This window comes from Scomber japonicus, chromosome 20 (assembly GCF_027409825.1).
Source record: "Scomber japonicus isolate fScoJap1 chromosome 20, fScoJap1.pri, whole genome shotgun sequence".
Taxonomy (NCBI): domain Eukaryota; kingdom Metazoa; phylum Chordata; class Actinopteri; order Scombriformes; family Scombridae; genus Scomber; species Scomber japonicus.
Genome location: NC_070597.1, coordinates 18,436,617 through 18,456,132, shown reverse-complemented (window position 1 = coordinate 18,456,132; position 19,516 = coordinate 18,436,617). Strand labels below are relative to the sequence as shown.

Here is a 19,516-nt window from a genome sequence, read left to right as displayed (position 1 = left end):
TTATAATCAATATGAACTGACAGGTTTTAAGAGAAGACTAAGATGAATTACTGAACTAAGAGCTTTGAAGAAACTTAATATCTTTATCTCCTTGATCTTCACCTGGCCAGGTAGGTTTCGACACATCCATTACTCAAACCACAACAAACCTGAAAAACCTGTCTCTTCCTCCATCATTACTGTCACTCTGAGTTTGTGATGAGTTACATGTGTGTTGCTTAACTGCACAAAATGCACAGATGACACTTCATGAAGTTATGATTAATGTGGTCATATAGAAAGTAAATTAAATGCGGCAAACAAGGAGTCCTTTGCTTTATATACCTGACTCAGAGGCTTCAGATAATTGGCTGGAAATATAAAGAGCTGCATATGTGTGTGTGTGTGTGTGTGTATGAATATATTTACTAGTTCGACTAGTTAGCACTTCTCAAACAACATATATGAAGATAAAATAGACTTTTGGGTTTTCAGAGCAGAGTGTTGCATGTCCCTCACCTGGTCTTTTCTCCTGGGGTCTCCCTGCTGTTTCCTCATTAGGTGGTTTCTCTGTGGGTATGTCTTTCTTCTCCTGGATGGAACTTCGTCGACCACGGCGACCAGGTGAGATGAGAAGAGCCGGAGAGGGTTCCGCACCTGACAAATAAGAAATGTTTAATGGTGGAATTTGTTTCTCTCTTTAATTTATTCATTAGGTCAGTCTGTATTTCTGTCCTGTTTAAAGCTAAACTCACAGCGGATTTGGTATCCTGGAGGCAGAAGTCTGATATTTGCAAGGGAGATTCTTCCTCTGTCCCCATCATCAAACTCCACCATAACACTGCCCTCCTTCTCCTCCTCACCCGGACCTCCTACAGTACGACACACAGGAAGGAGGACATGAGTTGATGGGAATGTAAAAGTGTGTGTGTGCGTGCAGAGTGAGACTGTCAGTGTGTCTTGTTCGCTCACCTCGGTGAACGTATCCAGGGTAAAGACAACGAGACCGCTCGCTCCAGTAGGCACAAACTCGCGTCCCTGCGGTCAGGATGGCTTCAGTCTGAGGCCGCACGTCTAGCACCTGAAAAAAAAAAGCACACACACAAAATACTCAACAACTACCCTCAAAACTACTACATTTAATAGATGTTATGGAGGCTCAAGACTGAAACTTACAGCTTCCTGCAAAAGTTGCTCCAGTGAGTAGATCCTTGGGCGATTCCCTCGTTCCCCTTCAATGACAACACTGAATCTAAAAGAGAAAAAAAAACAATGCATGAAATATGGTTGCCCAAAAACTAATTATCACTTTAATTCATAAATGGTAACTAAAGTAAAATTTCCATTGTTATATTTGAAGGTTGTGAGTGTTCAAATGTTTTCTGGCGGCTGTGTTGGCTGCCACTGCTGTGAGGCTTTGTAGTCATCTAGACTTCTTGTTTGTCAAGATTCTCACAGCTGCGAGGCATTTACGTAGCACAAAGCTAAGTTTTCAACTCTTTTGTAAATTTCCCTCAGGAAATGACTTAGCTGAGGCAGTAGGCCATCCAGATTCTGATGCATCTCATCTTGTAAACAGTTTAGTTAGCAAACGCATGCTGATTAATTAAATATATAGTGGGTTCTTTGCTGTGTGAAATAGCACCTCTTCCCTTTTTCCCCCTGAAGGTTAATATTTTATTTCTGTTCATTTATTGGTGGCCTTAGTTTCAGGTGAGGTGTAGGTTTTGTATCAGCAGGGAATCTTACATGTCAGGCAGATCCAGAGTTTGAACACAGGCAGCGTACAACAGCTCATCCTCCTTAGAGATCAGGATCTTCAGCCCGTCCACTAACATCTCTTTACTGAGCACACAGTTTGGCAGAGCTGGTAAGGGGAGGGCGGGGTAGAAAGATGGATGAAGAGAATGAAAGGTGAGATATACATAATTTGTGAGTGTGCTGAATAATTGCTATGTGATGTGAAAAGGAGGGACCGAGGTATGTGTGAAAATGATCCAACATGCTTTTAAAACCGACATGTGTGTGTAATTATAAATGATGTGTCACTGTTTATGCCTACCGGGTATTCTGCAAGGCATGTTGGGAGGAAGGTGGATCATCTTCTTCTCTGTCTCCTCCTCCTCCTCCTCCTCTTCCTCCTCCTCCTCCTCCTCCTCTCCCTCAGAGAAGCTGCTCTCCTCATCCAAGCGAAAGCCCTCGTCGGCCGCGAAGCTCTGCAGGAGTCGGCTCACTGCGTGGCCTTTGGCCTGGACAGGAAACAGGATGTGACATCAGCGACCAGAAAGCAGGAACTGGCATCATTTGATTTTATGCCCAAATTAATCAACAGTAAACAGGATCTGCAGGTGACTGAATCAAGTCTTTTCCTGCCTGCTTTCACTGATGTGGTGAATCCATCAGTGAAACACAACCGCAGGCACCAACACCTCTTGTAAAGTGATACTTCAATTAAGGCTGCAGGATTTTTTTCACTTGTGTTTACATTATGGTCTGAAGTCACAGTCAGCAATAAGTGCAGTTCTTGAACTAGTAGGCCTTCAGCACATTGATCAAGGACACTCCAGCAAGGACGACACCTGCTAATATTAATAGTCTGACCCCATATCTATAATCTCACCTTCAGACATATATCCACACACGCACACGCACACACACACACACACACACACACACACACACACACTATCTCAAGACCGGTTTAGGCTAGTCTATCCAAAGATGACTGATGAGTAATGATGGAAAGTCAGCTTGCCCAACAGGTTTCGGCTTGCATTTAAGCTTTCCAAAGAAAATACCACAATATTCAAAGGAGATGGAGCATGTGTGTGTGTGTGTGTGTGTGTTGTCTTTTAGTTTCCCACATCAGAAGACCATATATTTTAGTGACAGAAGTTTCATCACTAGAGGGCATGGATGATTATTTCTCTTTAATGCCAGTGGTGTGTGTGTGTGTGTATAGGCATGCACGGGTGTATGTAGTGTTATGGCCAATGATTATCTTTATACTCCTCTGTTTGGTTTGGAGTTATGTGTTTTTGGACATTCCCTCACAATGAGTCAAAGAGAGAAGGGAACCTCAGGGCATTTCTCATTAAAATGAATGTGGGTGTCTTCGTCAACGGCTGCCTGCACAAATACAACGGGGCAGCGATGTGTTAGCACAGCAAGCACGCATGCAAACACACATCTACAAGAGCAAACGGTAAGTTACTGATTTACAGTTGATAGTAAGCATCTCTATTTAATAGGGGAGTTGAAGTTGTTGGTAATGTCGGTGTTAATCTACTGGATTTCCAAATTTCCTGACAGGGTGCAGCTCACCAGTGGTCAGCTTGGTGATGGCTTTTCCAAATTGCTCATTGCTTTTCTCATTTTCATCCTTTACTTGCATGCAGCAGAGGGCCAAAGGGAGTGACCTTCTCTGAGTCAACTCTCCCCTTTTATTTGTATTCCCAGCAGCTGTGCTGTGTGAACCCAACCCCTGTCCTGACCACTGTCGGGCTCCTTACACAAAACCAGGATGTTCATCCTTGCTCATTAACTCATTTCAAAAGAAATGTTATCTTCTTTACGACTATGTGGAAGCAGTCATTTATTGCATTACTCATCATATAACCTTTCTGTCACACCTCTCACACCTCTCAGTTTCCATTCACATGCACTTCTGTGTGAATGATCAGGTGAACAATATACCCGTAATGCATACCCATTCCATCCAACTGAAGAGGTTGTTAAACTTTGGTAGAGCATTTAAACGGCACAGCTTCCTGGCAGCGATAACTCAAAAATAGTGTCAATTACTAATGTACTTTCAGTGCTATTTGCAATTTTCTCATAGAGCACAGGAGCAATGGTTAATGATGATCAACAGGTTTCAGATTGAAATCATGGTGAGGAAGCAGTGCAACCAAAGTTGAGTGATGTTTTAAGGGGTTGGACGAGAAAAACTCTACTGAAACCCTATCGTGTTTGAAAACAGGTGAGGCAAAAGACAAATGCCTCTTTATAAGAGAGAACCAGCATTATAGCTGTAAAGAGGATCCGCCTTTTTTTGTAGTATGGGACCACACAAAGCCACCATAAAGCCACCATGTATGCTTTTACATAGCATGCAGGTGCTCCGGATTAAGGGCTGTGACGTGTAACAACTGCCTCGCTGTGCTGCCTGTCCCTTTTACAACCACAGTTGATTCGGCTCTGTGACTACCTAAGTATCCAGGTTATTAGTGGAGCGACTCGACCCCCCAACTCCATGTCAGTACGGTACTGCCAAAAAATTACTGATGTTTATTTGGTAGATAGTTGAAACTGGTAAGAATACAATATTGCTGTGTCACTGTGTCAAGATCACACATCACCATCCAACACTCGTCCTCATCATCTATTAAAAATAAAATACCTCAGTAGTTTTGAGCTTTCACTGGAAATATGCACAATATATATAAATCTCACCTTTCCAAGAATTCCCTGTCCTGCTGAGTTCTTCCTCATGGCTTCCTTGCTGGTCCTGTTCACTTCTGTCAGAGCTCCATGGTTCCCTCGGCCATTCCCAAAGCTGCAGCCCACAGACGACGCACCCCAGCTGGGCAGAGACGCTCTTTTAGTGCCCTGGTGGTCTTGACGTCCCCTCTCTGTGTTGGCAAGGCTTGGCCTCCTGGGCATTTTCCTCTGATCTGTACTGGGCATGCTCCCCATGCCTGAGGGTGAAGAGGACATCATGGAAATTAGAGCTGGCAGATACATTTATAAATATCAATATTGTGATATGAAACTAAATGTAGTCTGAGATTTTGTTTAATATGGGGTCTTAAATGCTACATAACTGTCAGGTGATACAATAATTCAAACATATTAAACAATTTTAGATGAATAAAATGAACACCTCCAACTGCTTGGCCGTTATATAAACATTACTAACAATCTTTTCTTTTCTCAGAGACCATATCAAGCAGTCACATTCAAAATAACCAAAAAACAAGGTTATATCATCATTGTTGGGTGAAATCTAGGATCTTTAACATTAAATTAGTACTGTTTCTACCATGCATTAAAAACCTTTGAAAAGTCAGACAAGTCTAGGTACAGGATCCGTTATTTGAGTAAAGAAAAAAAGAATAACCAAAGGTGGAATTACAGTTTTCTAATATGACCCCAGAAAATTAAAATCTTACCAGGCGGGCTTGGTCTCTTACTCCTGGCTTTTTGGTTGACTTGGAGCTTGGAGGACTGTGATGAAAAAGACATGATCCCAGCATGGTTTGGAGGAGCTTCTTTAGAAGATGAGCTAATCTTGACGTCACTGCCTCCATCTTCACTCTCAAAACTGCCGTCCTCCTCCTCCTCTGTGGAATCAGAATATCAGTATGATCAGACACAAAGCTTTAAGTGATATATATGAAAACGCAGTTACCTAAAGTCATGGACTCACTTGACAGAATATATTGACGGCTAACATTCTATATTCCTCTACAGCCTCAGTTGCAAGCATGTGGTAAACTTCCATATATAAGAAAGTTAGATGAAAATCCTCCGAGGGTTTTAAAGTGGGACATTTTGTCACATATTAACTCCTGAGGAGGAAAATACTGCCTTAATGGCTACACAATAACGCACCGCTTATTCTTTAACTGCAGTGACAGGAAGCAAATGTTGACACACATGCGCATATGCAGCCCTGCACACAGACACACAGACACACACACACACACACACATACACACACACACACAGATTGTTATTGGCAGCTGTGTGTCGCTGACTGCGGGGGTCGTGTCGGGTGTCGACACATCTCTGACACACTTGTCACTTACATGGCATTCTCGTTAACACTTTGCCTCACTCACACACACACACACACATACACACGGACACTGACACACACACACTCATTCAACTGCTACTCCTCCATGCCATCAAGGCCATGAGGTCAGTCAGTTTTCTAGCGCTTTCTTGAAGTTTTGGTAGTTTCATATTAAAGCTTCCTTTCTCATAAAGCGTTTAGGTGTCATTGTGTCCCTTCAGCTCAAGGCCTCTAAGGAGGGCATTTTCACGAGGTTGGAGAAGTGAAGAGGATCAGGGAGGACAGGGGTGTGACATTCTGAACGGGGCCAGAGTGGGCTTACGTTACAGTACGGCGTTGAGGGCAGGGGTGGATGCGCTGCATGCCTGTGGCAAGTCGTTAACGGTTTTAACGGTGTGACAGACGAGCTGGGAAGTGAGAGGAGGCCCCTGATGACGGCAGACATCTCACTCTCAGATGCTTCACGCACACACGCACACACACACACACACACATACAGACGTATTCTCATAGTGAAATCTCACAATGTCTGGTCGATGTCTTGTGAGCCATCAGCCAAATCAACACTACTTGACTCATCACCGTAACTGCATGAACTCTCCCTAACTTGTGATAAAGGCCCTTTGTAGTTGTATGACAAGTCTCTTTTCAGCACTTAAGCTCTATCAGAAAAAATTACATAGAAATTACTTTTATCGTATTTTAAATTCTCAGTCAATCTTTATGGCTGAGTCATGATTCATAGGATCCTTGGTTGATAAACTTCTGGTTAACTTCTTTATCTGTCTTCCATTGTGCCATTTTTTTTTACAATTAGCACTGTAAAACATCACATCAAACACCAGACATATCACGGAGGACACACCCAAAAACATCTTGGTTAAGATCCTTAGAACTGACCGTGCTCTGAACTCTCGCTGTAACTCTTCTCATCCCTGACTTCCCGTTTCTCCGAGGTCCGGCTGTCTTTGTGGTGAGCTCTGTTTGGGTCGACACCCATCAGCACCTTTGGTTTGCGACCCCTCTTCCTCTTCACAGTCTGACCGGCTGCCCAGTCTTGCTGTGGGTCTGATGGATCAAAAACAGTGGGGTGAGATGAGGGGTGAGATGAGTTTTTGGGTGCTGCTGAATAGACAACAAGTGTGTGTGTTTGTGTATGTGCGTGTGTGTGTGCTTGCGTGTGTGTGTGTGTGTGTGTGTGTGTGTGTGTGTGTGTGTGTGTGCTTATACTCCTTCCGTCCCCACCTTTTACTCCTTGTCTGCAGTGACTCTTCGTGACCTCTTGTGCTCCAGGGGCCCCTCTGCAGTGCAGCATTCCCGCTGACGGTGCACCACGCTGGGCTGCAGCCTTCTGCTTCAGCTGGGTCACCCTTCTGGCCAGCCTGGAGCTCAGGGTGCTGGGCCGACCTCTGTGCTTACAGCGAGCTTTCATCTGTAGAGCAGGAGCGGAACAGCTAATTATTCACTTATTTCTTTCCGCTAATTGAAACATCCAGGAAAAAAACACCAAAAAAACACATTAGCAGCAGGAAATGGTTGTCAGCGTGTGTTTGTGTGTGTGTGGATAAACCAGGAGCTTCGCAGAAGGACCGACCTGTGCGGCACTGAGGCTGTTGAATCCGTGATTGGACATTTTCTTCCTGGCTTTTTCCTCCAGTAAATTCAGCCCAGCCCTGGAAAACATAAAAAAACGGCCCCAATTCAGTGAGAAATCGTCATAAAAAGGACTGATCACAGAATCAATCCGATCACACATTTCTTTTCACTCAAGGATGATTTTCTCTATCACTCTGCCCTTCTGCTTTCTTCTCTCTCGTTTCACCTCCCTCTCTGCTGGGTTCACTCATTGTTTCGCTCTCTGCCTCTTCCCACTGTTCTCTGTCTCATAACTTTGATGAGGTAAGAGACGGGCTCGGCGCAGTTTGACGGCAAACAGAAATATTCAGCGGCCGTGCGAATATGAAACTCTGCTCAATCACCACATGAAAGGGTAAGACTTATCTGGTGTGAAGGAGAGTGGAGGAAAGACAGAGGGTGGAGGTGGAGGAGGAGGAGGAGGAGGAGGAGGAGGAGAATGGTTTGGGGGGAAGGGGAAGAGACAGAGAGAGAGATGAAGCAGTCTCGAGGGAGTCTGTCCGTTGACCGGAGCTTCAGGGCTCGATCGATAAACACTAACCTCTATTGAACACTACTCCTCCTTTCCTCTCTCTCTCTCTTTCTCTCTCTCTCTCTCTCTCTGTCCTTCCTTCATTGTATGCATGCTCTCTCACACCACAGGCTGCCAACACACACACACACACACACTCTCTCTCTCTCTGTTAGCAGCTGGTGTCTGAGGCAGGTGAATCCTATATTCCCACAGAGGGAAGGTTTGGCTCTCAGCATCTCCTCTCCCAGGAGAGGAGAGAAGAGGAGAGGAGAGGATAAGGAAAGTCTAAAAACTCTAAAATGTCTTTTTTTCCCTTCTCCATCCATTCAAACCACATTTATCTGTTAAAATCCCCATGCCAGATCATTCAGCTCTGACCCTACTGAATTTCTGAGCCCCGCAGTTTACCCCATGACACGTCCTCACTTACAGCATGGCGTGTCAGTAAGCATGTAATTTATATAGATTATGATATTTTTGGCAAAAGTGTGCTTCAATCTGTTTTGGAAAGGCCTTTTCCTGTTTTAACCATGACAATTCCCTCATGCACAAAGCGAGGTTTACCAAATTTGCTCGGCACACAGCCCTGACCACAACCCCATCCAACATATTTTTGGATGAACTGGAATGTTAACTGCAACCCAGACCTTAAAGAGGTCAAGTACAGTGCTTGTCAGATTGTTGAACAGCGTCTCAAACCCCCCTCCCCCCCACATCAGAACTTGGAGGGCTTCGTCCAACAACTTGTCCGAAACTGACAATCCAGCAAGTACACACTTCACGCAGTGGCTGTAGAAAGTAAGTAAGCAGAGTTTGAACTTCTCTCTCAAGCACCCTTTTTCATCTTTCAAACAATGACTTCTGCAACTTTTCAGGTGCTCACACTGGCGCAACACCATAAATGCCTTGGCCTCTCTCTCTTTCTCTGTCTCTCTCTTTCATTTCACCCCCCATCTCTAATGAGAAGATGAAAGTATAAACGAATGATAGGTCGCTCATTAATATCAACAGAAATGCTGCTCAGGCACGTAGCGACCTGCTCTACTAATTAAACAAATTCTGCTTTTTGTGTGTGTGTGTGTGTGTGTGTGTGTGTGTGTGGCGTACTGGCATGTATGACTAAAGCCTTTCATTGTCATTTTCATTAGTGCTTTCTAATCATGGTAACCGTGACAAACCTTGAGTTTCTCTAATCATTTTATCAAGGAAAGGGGTGCACATGCTAACAGAGGTGGGGCAGCATGAGAAAACACATTTATTATTATGAGCTATTGAACACTGGCTGTGTGTGGGTGTGTGGTTCCAGCTTGTGTGTGCAGGAATGTGTGTCGTCGTGGAAGTGTGCATGTGTTAAAAGTGTTAAATAATGCGCAGTTGTGTGTGTTGGGTGGTGTGCTGCGGCGGGTGGGGTGGTGTTGAGTCGTTTATCACTGTAATAACTGTACATCAGGACTTTGTCCAGTTGTATTAATATATGCTGGAGCTTCACAGGGAATCAGGACATAATCAATGCAAGTGATAAATATGATTAAAAGTGATTAATGATGATTAATGAAGGCCTCATCTCCATTACCTTCTCTCATTTAAAATCACACCCATCTTACAGCTCCCATCACATAACCCATTGTGTGTGTGTGCGTGCGCATGTGTGTGTGTGTGTGTGTGGGCATGAGCAGCTCCTTCCAGTGCCCAATCAAGCAAATCATCAGCTATAGAGCATTCAAATCAATTCAGCTGAAGAAGAACTTCTTGAAAATCAACCGTGCCTTTCACTAAAAACACAAACAGAAATCAGGATGAATGAGCTGGGCTTGCCAATCACACTGATTATACTGACGCCATATCAGAGCACTGACCTGAGTCTTTTGGAGCTCTCTGCAGCAGCTGGGCCGGGGGTGGACTTGCGCTTGCGGGGGCGGCCGGGCCCCCGGCGGGCAGGGCTGCGAGACGTCTCCTCTTTCCTGCAGAGAGGAAGAGAAGGAGGGGGGAAGATGGAGAGAGAGAGAGAGAGAGAGAGAGAGAGATCAAAGATGCAGCCAGGACAGCAGGATAAATTAAAAGGAAACTTGTATCGGCTACAGGTCAGACTGCATTAGGTATGAGCAGGCAGCAAGTCCTGATAGATCAGGAGGATGCAGCATGACAGCAGAAATGTGAATGTTGGAATGCACGATTCAGTCTAGAGAAAAAGAAGTGTGTGTGTGTGTGTGTGTTTGTGTGTGTGTGTGTGTGCTGTCTCTGCTCACTGGTGGTCGTGTTTCCTCTGTAGCTTGGCCAGTTCTCTCTGTTTCTCTTTGTAGCGGCGTTGTAGCTCAGCCAGCTGGACACGCATGGCCAGCTCCTCCCCTCCCATCGTCTCCATGGAGCCCTTCACTGGGCACACCTGACACACACAAACGGATACACACACACACACACACACACACACAGACAAAGCAGGGGAATTTAAATGCTGAACACAAACTGAGTTCAACAGTCATTGGGTAAGTGAAGCAGCCAGCTTGTGTTTGGGCAGCTTGATGATTAGATGGACTTTTCCTGTAACCAGAAGCTCACAGGTTTGATCCCCATATCAGTTCATTTTTGTTGACCAATGGCAGCTACTTTTAAAGACAAGGATTAAGCTGCTCCATGCTAAAATAATTGCATACTTATATGATGATATAGGTAACTATTATCAAATCAAGTAAAAGGAGTTATCAGAGTATTTTTATATGGGCTGGGGATTTTTAAAAAATGGGATAACCCAAATTTTGAAGAATTTGCTGCAGCCTGCTATGTTGTTGTGATGGAATTAGTAAAAATATTCCTTTAAAATAAAAATGTCATTCTGTAGATTATTTTTACCTTTCGACTTTTGCACATGCACAGATTTGACCACATGAAAAATGAGATTACTTCTCATTTAACTTAAAAGCTACAATGTTTATTATATTATCTTTGAGGTAATGCTATTTGCCTAATAAACACACAGAGTAGTGAACGCTACAGTCTTAGCTTGGACATTTTGATGACTGTACTAGCATTACTGGAGATGACTAATGGGTGTTATCCTGCTAATGTTGTGCTTGTTGATTTGATAAAGAGCAAAAGATAAGATCTTAAAGATATTAAAATGTAAATGTTTGTAGCTGACCACATTATGTTTGTGTTTTTACACTTCAATCCAACATAAATAAACTGTGTGTCCATTATTCAACACTTCCCCCAGATTGTCAGCATGAATGATTTATGTTTGCATGCATAAACACAAAATATGTGTGTGGAGTAAAGCTTCACCGGCTCGTGGCGAGGCGTCCAACTGCACTTCCTGCGCAGGTTCAACCTCTTCCTGATTGGACATTGCTGGCCCGCCCTTGCGTCCACAGCCCCTCCCCCCATCTCCAGGGCACGGGCGGCCGCCAGCGTCGCCAGACTGTGGAGGTCAAAGGTCAGCATGTCCTCACCTGTGTGGAGATGGATTGTTTTGGTTTAGATTGGTACATCACATAGCGGCTGACACGGTGTTATAAAACATGTTGTGCGCTGAGCGGATTTATCTCTGCAACGATGAAACTGTGCCTTGAAAAGTGGTGATATTTATGATATTAGCTGTGTAGTTTATTTGATGTATACTGGTGTTCCTGCCTAATCATACACACAAACAACACACACACACACACACTGGGGGAGCGGTAGAGAACGATCTCTACATCTGTCACTGTCATTAACTCTGTCATTGTCACAGCACCAGCGGATGAAACAGAATATTCATGAGACGTTCGACACACACACACACACACACACACACACACACACACACCTATGGAAATAAAACACATGCATGCTGTAAATACACACATGCACACCTACAACATTTTCGCTGAGCTGCGCAGACATGGACAAACTGCATGAGTGTGTGAGGGAGAATTGGAGAGAAGGAGAACGACTGGCAGGAGGGAGGAGGAGGAGGAGGAGGAGTGCAACGCAGTGAAGGAAGAGAGGGAGGGGATGGGGAGTAAAGGGGAGGAGAAGCAATAAGAGGCAAAGTGTTTATTGAGCTATCTATTTATTCTCCTACATCTCCTCATTATGGACATGGACAGAATCCAATTTCCCCTTCGAGGAGAGCGAGGAGAGGTGAGGAGAGGAGAGAAGAGGAGAGGAGGAAAGGAGAGGAGTCTGTGCACTGAAGCTGTGAGGCCTATTCTCTGACATCTGACATTATTAAAACCTGTATATGTGAGTGGGAAACGCAGACAGAAATGCTGTGGAGAGGAGAAAGAAGCGGACAGGAAGGATGGAGTCTTCATCTGTGAGAAGTGCGAATAAAAGAACAAACGGATGCAAGAGTGACAGGTAACTCCTTAGAGAGAGCGACGAGCGGGCGGGAAGGAGCTGAGAGATGCGGCTTTGTCCTGTCCCGGCTCACAGAGGTCAATGCCATCTCATCTGTCAGACCTCTGAGCCAATGGCACGCTCCGATTACCCTGACAGGGTGACATCACCACTGACATCACCACGCCTAGTTTAGTATCCTGGAGGATGGCCACAATCGATAGATACCTTCCGCCCATAGTATACTACACACACAGAGGCACACATCTTAGCACAGTAATAACACTATACTGTGTCTCTAAAGCGGGTGAAGGGTGTAATAAGAGGCGGCACCGGGGATTTCAAGGGGAAAAACAAAAACAGTGGAGGAAAATTAAAAACCATTACAGTTGATATGGGCCTAGTCATCATTAGAGGCTATTAAGAGAGTTTATTAAACTGAAATTTCAATATAAAAAGAAATGTGAAGGAATAAAGGAAACTATGACACAAAAGCTCCACTGTCTATGTGTAAATAGAAGAAATGGTGCTAATTTATACAGAGGGGTGGGGGTGGGTGGGATATCTCTTGATTCCTTAATCTGTAATTGCAATCTCCAGTGAACGGCTGGAATATCCTTCCGCGTCAAGAAGCGGCATAAATGCATCTGTCTGGGATCGGTTTCATCTCCCAAACACATTCACGATGACAAAAACGCCATCAGCGGTATTAATAACATTCCACGCAGCGAGGCCAGAGCGGGTTTTAAATAAATGTGTTGCAATTTGAGGGGAACGTTTTCCACGCCACAACAGGACTTATTGATTTCACACCTATTACACATGCTAACCACGTGCGCACACATGTAAACAAATGCACAGTCACACGCTCTGTATCTCACACACATACATGCGCAGACAGCTGCGGAGCGACTTATGATTTTTACACTTATTAATTCCGTCAACAAGGCTTGCAGAGGCAGGATTTACACACAAGATTACATTGGTTTAATAAAAAAAAAAAAAAAAAAAAAGGAAGAAGAAGGAGTGGGTGAAGGGGGGGAAAAATAACAAAGAGGGAGGAGGGGGAGAGGCGGGAGGAGGCGCAGGCAGGGAGCAGGCAGCCTGGTGGAGAGACACATAGAGTCTGATGGAAGAGAGCAGGGATTCATCTGGGATTACTTAACAGTTTACACACACACACACACACACACCGGCATGCACGCACGCACACATGCACGCACGCTAACGTACACACACAGATGCTGGCATAAATAAAAACACTTTCTCTCAGAGGGACAAGAGGAAAATAGGAGCGCTTACAGGAGAAGTGTTTTAAAGGAAAGGGTCTAATTAGCAAAGCAAGACGCCAGAGCCTGGGGGACACGCTGGCAGAGTGTGTGCGTATGTGTGTGTGTGTGTATGTGTGTGTGTCCTGGCTTGTGTCTGAAGCCCAGCTTGTTTGTCCATCTCTCTGCCCCCCCCCCCCCCCACACACACACACCCCACCCCCAAAACACACATATATACACCCTTCCCTGAGGGAAAAATATGGTCTATGGGCAAGAACAGAGAGTCTGAGTTGAGGAAGGAAGCAGGACAGTTGGTGGGAAATGTGTGTGTGCCTGTGTGTGTGTGTGTGTGTGTGTGTGTGTGTGTGTATGTGTGTGTGTGGTTAGAGTGTGAGTTTGATAGTCTCCACATCTGGGCTGCACACGTCTCCCAGACCCTTTTCTTTTTTTGGTTCACTGTGAGTGTGTGTGTGTGTTTGTGTATGCAAGGGTAAGAGAGAAGTACGATAACTTTTTTTTCTTTTTCCTTCATCTCATTTTTTAAGGCATTTTGGTCCTGTTTGTTGTAAGAAGACAATACAAAATATGGACAGGCTGTAATGAAAAATGGGTACGCCTATGAAATGGGGCATTTCTAGATCTTTGTTTTCCATTTCAAAGACATTTTATGAATTTTCTAATTTGTCTACATGAAGAAGAACATCTCTCACCTTCAGGATCCTTCTCTTTGCTCTCCCTGCTCCTCTGCTGGATCTCCAGCTCAGCCAGTTCTCCCAGTATCTCCATGCCGTGGTGAGGTGGAGGACTTGGGGCCCGGATAGCAGGTACAGGCGGGTACAAGGCATCTCTGGTGGCACACAGAGCTGCAGCGATTAGGAGCTCCAGACTCCACATGTAGGCCCCTTGGAGCTGGGCTGCTGTGCTTGCCGGGACAGGGAGGACGGGGTCAGAGGATGGAAGGGGAGCAGGAGAAGCACATGTTACTTCCACCAAGTCCTCATCTGGACTCCTCCCGCTATCCTCCTGTTCCTCCTCATCCTCAACCACCTCTACATCCTCCCCATCCTCCTCCTCCTTCTCCTCCTCTGGAGACTCTCCAGACACAGAGATAGTACATTCTGTTTGTGAACACTCCACTTTCTCTGCTTCATCCTCCTCCATGTCCTCTTTTCTACATTCTCTATCATCCTCCTGTTCTTTGGAGGGCTCAGGCTCCTCCAGGCTAGCCTTCTGGCCCGGGCAACCCAGAGAGAGCTCTACTTTTAGGGCTTTGCCTGTGCCTGTGGCCGGGCAGGCTGGACTGGGGACTGAAGCTGGGGAAGGGCATGGCGGCAATCCAGAAATTTTGCTCTCGAGCACGGAGACAGAGCATCCTTTTGCTTCCGCCCTCCTTTCCTCCTTCTTTTCCTCTGCAACTCCACTCTGGGATTCCACCACTTCACAGTCTTCTTCTTCTTCTTCTTCCCTCCTCACCTCTTCTTTCGTGAGAGGCTGGATATGGCACGGATGTGGGAGGGACTTGACACCAGGCTCTGCCGGCTCCGCCTCCACCATGGCTTGTTCAGCCGATCGGGCTTCAGGAGGAGAGGGCCCGGCCTTGTAACCCATGGTGATTGGAGGGTAGGTGTAAACAGGTGGCAAGTCTGGAGGACAGAGGGTAAAGCAAAAGTCAAATAGGTTTTCTGACATTAAACCTTTTTTTCTTCTTTACACTCTTCACAAACTGTACATAAAACGTATTCACCAGCATCTACAGGAAACAGAAAAATCTCCTTTGTCTTTCAGTCAGGGCCTTTAGTGTTTTAAATTCATTGCCATTCTGTTCAGGCAGACAGGATGAAACACATGATTACAGTTGGCATAACACACTGACAGCAGGGTGCAGAGAACACAAAGTGTGTGTACAGTAGTGTATATTCTATATATGTTGTGTGTGTGTATAGATCTATGTGGGATATTGATGACACCCTGCCGTTTTCCTGTGATTGCAGCGCCGGCCCTGTCACCCCTGCGCTCTTATTATTGATGGTACTCCTCCGCCCCCTGACAATACAGCCAGATGAATGTGTATCCTTCCGCCTGCGTTTCCCAAGGACCCCTGAAGGATAAGGAGGGTCTGTCTGAAGATTTCACTGACCTTCCTCTTCCTCCACTGACACACACCAGCTCAGGTGCACGTGTGCACGCTGGCAGGTCACACACATACACGCACTGAGTGTGCATATGCCATTTCTGACCTTAATGGCTGACCTGTCCTCTGTCCCTCTTTAGCTTGCACAGAAAAAGATTGCACACACACACGCATACACACACTCTCTCTCTCTCTCCCTCTCTCTCAAGGACACACAGAACAAGAGATCAGCCATGCTTCAAACAATTTCTGCGAAATCAAAAGAATACCACGCTTCAAAGGCCAGTACTACATATCTGCAGCAGCCCCTCCATCTCACTCTCCATATATCTCTCTCACTATACAGTATGTATCTCTATCTCTTTGACTTGTCTCTTTCTAGCTGTCCTGTTTGCTTTATTTATATATTTTTTTATTTTATTGTTCAGACGTTGCATTCATTAATCAGGCTACAGGTTTCTCCACACTCACCTGGCTCTAGAGATTGTGGGTAGTCCTGTGGTGGCTGTCCCTCTCCCCTGTCGCTACCCCTGTCCAGTCCTTTGGAGAGGTGTGACGGAGCAGGGCTGAGCGCCGGGGAGCGTGGCGCCGCCGCAGCAGGGCTCGGCGCTGGGGTCAGAGGGTTGGGCGGATGCGGTCGCCGGGACGGGGAGTGGTAGCAGGGTGACTGACGACTGCTGGGACACAACCCCGGAGACGGGGTCGATGTCTTGAGTGGAGGAGGGGTGTGAGAAAAGGGTTTGGCCGCATGAGAGGAGGTGGTGGACGAAGAAGAGGAGGAAGATGAGGAAGGAGTTCGAGATGCCAAAGATTCATGAGGAGAGTCTTCTACTGTGATAGCGTGCTCCTCATGTTTTCTCTGTGGAAATAAAGAGAAAGAAAATAGTAGGTTAAGAAAAAATCATCCAAAAAGTCACATGAATTTTCATTTTCATTTTGTCATCAACTGATTCTGACAACTGATTTAACACCTTTATGAAATCTAAATCTTAATTAAATCTACTGAATTTCTTGAGATGCATTACAAGTAGAGATGCAACATGTGGTTTAAATACATTAGAGCGTGAATATAAACAGAGATAAAGAAAAAATCTTTGAAAATAAAAAGACAAAACATGTCACAGTATTGGCCACACTGTTTGGTTGCCAAATGATCCGGCAACTTCAAAGCCTCTTTATCAATGACAAGAAAAGAGGAAGTCAATGATTTGAATAAATAGTGCTGAGTATCATTTTGCATATGTTTTATTTTTAGTATTGAGAAATCAGGGTATCTGTGCTGAGAGCATCTTTAAACAAATAATTAGTGGTGATCTCATTCTAGTGCTGGGAAGTAGGAGGAGGAGGAACTTTTTAAGTTGTAACTATAAATTCTCAGCATTTCCACACTTTCTAAATCTCATGTGCCCACTGCTTCACAATAATAAGTTATTAGCATTTCATAACGTTTAGGCTAAAGTGTTTTCTCTCTTGCATGTGTCTCAGTTATATTAGTATCAGTTGTACCTGTCCTAAGGAGTGGCGCTGCATGTGCTCCATTGCTCGTTGCTGCTGCTGCTGGTGCCGATGCTGCAGTGCGTAGAGCTCCTGTTGCTGTAGGAATGAGGATCGAGAGTAGACCGGGTGATGCTGCAGGTGAGGAGGAGGGCCACGGCTTCCGTACACAGGAGGCCAAAGACCTGACTGCTCCAGAACATCTAGAGGGGGAGACAGATGTTGTTGACAGATGGTTGAGAGCCATATCGGTTTATTTGAATATTATTATAATAGAAAAGGGGTACAAACAAGAAAGAATGTCATTCTTGTTGGCAAACGCATACCAGCAGTAGAGTCGTTAACAAAAGACTGTGTTGCTATGGGATTGGCAGAAGAGCTCAGTCACCTTCACTGAACACATGCTCTACGTCCTCTATTCACCTTCTTTTTCTATCTTTTTATTTCTAATGCTGGTGTTTTCTGTGGAGGGACCCACACTTTTTTTCAAAGCCCCGCCCTGGGCGCGTATGAATTCAGATAGACACACACGTTTCCGTGCACAGACGCACACACACACACACACACACACACACACACACACAGACATCCCTCCTTGGCTGCCTTGTCGCTGGGAACCTTTGTTCTGTGAGATTAGCCTGAGTGGGCTAATGTTTCCCAGGGGAAGGGTTCAGTGGATGCACTTCCCCTCTCTGCAGGAACTCCCACGGAGCGAGGCAAGGGAGGCGGGAGATAATTAAATTTCACAGCCTGTTTGCAAAGAGGCATTGACACACACAGACACACACACACACACACACAAAAAGAAGTACACACTCTTTTCTCTCTCTAGCAATGGCTAAGATGTACAACAACCCTTAACACTGAGCAATGTCTCATGTTGTTCCAGACATGAACAAATCTAACTTTAGATGTCCACATACACACACACACACACCTACGCACAAGCGCACAAAGTTCAGTCTAAACACAGAAGTGCTCCGCCACAAGAGAGATGAACGCCAGTTAAAATGGTTTGCATAATGCTGGGCACATGCAGAGGAGGGCAATGGAATAGCTGCTCCCATTAACGAAGCTATAAAACACAGTGCCACTGACAGAGGGACTTAGTTGAGCATTATATTATGATTAGCCAATGATACTAAAACTCTGGGAGAGAAATGGCAGCAGCTCGGATGGTACAAATGGAGAGAAGGAGGGAGGGCAGAGAGGGCAGTAAGTATGTAAGGGTGTGTGTGCTGTTGTTATAAAAGGATGCTTCAGCGTACCAAGGTGATGATGTGGCCCGGGTTCTGTAGGAAGAACCACCAGCGGGGAGTTGGGGTCTTGAGTGAGTGAACCAAGCACAGGCTGCAAGGGGCTGGGAAGACCAGGTGGGAAGCCGGCGCTCATCCCCACATGACTCAGACCTGGAGCAAAGTTACACACAAAACACAGTCAAATGAAAGCAACATTTGAATACTTATTTTACTACTCCAAAAAGATAGTGGCGCGCTCAATGGACAAATGTTGTGATGCACTCAGCAAACAAATGCTGAACAAGCAGACATCAGACACACGTGCACAGACGAGCAGGACTAATGTGGAGTTTTGATAAAAAAGCATTATTAACATGGTTGAACAAAAGAACGACAGAAAACAGAGAAAGAAGAAATAAAAAAACAAGAAACCCCCACATACCACTCTCACTGATACGTTATCTCACCAAAACAAAAAATACATTCATCTTGAATAAAACACATGAAGATGGAGGTCATTAAAGGTACAGAACATGTTCACCGGGGGTAAAAACAGAGAAAACATGTAAGAAATGTCACTCCACTCACTGTATGAATGCCCCATCCAGAGGGAGGGACTTCCTGTCCTCTGCATCCAGTGGTGGTGAGCTGGGTGAGCATGTGCAGCAGGGTCTGCCCCTAACTGACTTGCTCCTCCGGAGACCAAGATGTGAGAGGTCAGGTCACCGTGGCAACTACTAGAAGGGTGAATCCTGGCAAACTCCACGCGATCCTTGTTTTCCCTGTTGTGGCGATAGGCGGGGTGAACTTTGTCATTATCTTTATTATCCCTCTTATTGTCATCATCATCATCACCATCACCACCATTATGATCATTATCTTCATCCTTGTCATCTTCATTACCACTACTATCATTATAATCATCAAGAAAAGGAAATGTGACGGCGACAGGAACAGCCATCATCTTCTGCCTGGTCTATGAGTTCTCATTATATGTTTTCTTCCCTTAATATGACTACATAATAAGAGCCTGATACTTCAGAGACATTTGTATTAGTCCCTGTAACATTAATGCACCACATCTCATCTCAGAGAGAAAGAGAGACTGGGGAAGAGAGAGAGAGAGAAGGGGGG

The 19,516-nt window shown here is 45.2% G+C and overlaps 1 protein-coding gene across 1 annotated transcript in view; it reads right to left on the bottom strand.

The window, feature by feature from the left end:
- The window catches only part of bahcc1b (BAH domain and coiled-coil containing 1b), a 57,439-nt gene that overhangs the window by 6,511 nt on the left and 31,412 nt on the right, over positions 1-19,516 (bottom strand). Inside the window, exons 7-25 of the mRNA XM_053341198.1 lie at positions 18,971-19,164; positions 18,413-18,553; positions 17,157-17,347; positions 16,122-16,509; positions 14,230-15,162; positions 11,211-11,377; positions 10,178-10,314; positions 9,788-9,892; positions 7,377-7,455; positions 7,028-7,214; positions 6,683-6,850; positions 5,154-5,324; positions 4,435-4,679; positions 2,042-2,228; positions 1,729-1,846; positions 1,156-1,231; positions 952-1,060; positions 735-851; positions 499-636 (exon numbers count right to left, since the gene is read on the bottom strand). Of these exons, the coding sequence (XP_053197173.1) occupies positions 499-636; positions 735-851; positions 952-1,060; positions 1,156-1,231; positions 1,729-1,846; positions 2,042-2,228; positions 4,435-4,679; positions 5,154-5,324; positions 6,683-6,850; positions 7,028-7,214; positions 7,377-7,455; positions 9,788-9,892; positions 10,178-10,314; positions 11,211-11,377; positions 14,230-15,162; positions 16,122-16,509; positions 17,157-17,347; positions 18,413-18,553; positions 18,971-19,164 (3,851 nt within the window). The remainder of the gene's footprint in view (positions 1-498; positions 637-734; positions 852-951; positions 1,061-1,155; positions 1,232-1,728; positions 1,847-2,041; positions 2,229-4,434; positions 4,680-5,153; positions 5,325-6,682; positions 6,851-7,027; positions 7,215-7,376; positions 7,456-9,787; positions 9,893-10,177; positions 10,315-11,210; positions 11,378-14,229; positions 15,163-16,121; positions 16,510-17,156; positions 17,348-18,412; positions 18,554-18,970; positions 19,165-19,516) is intronic.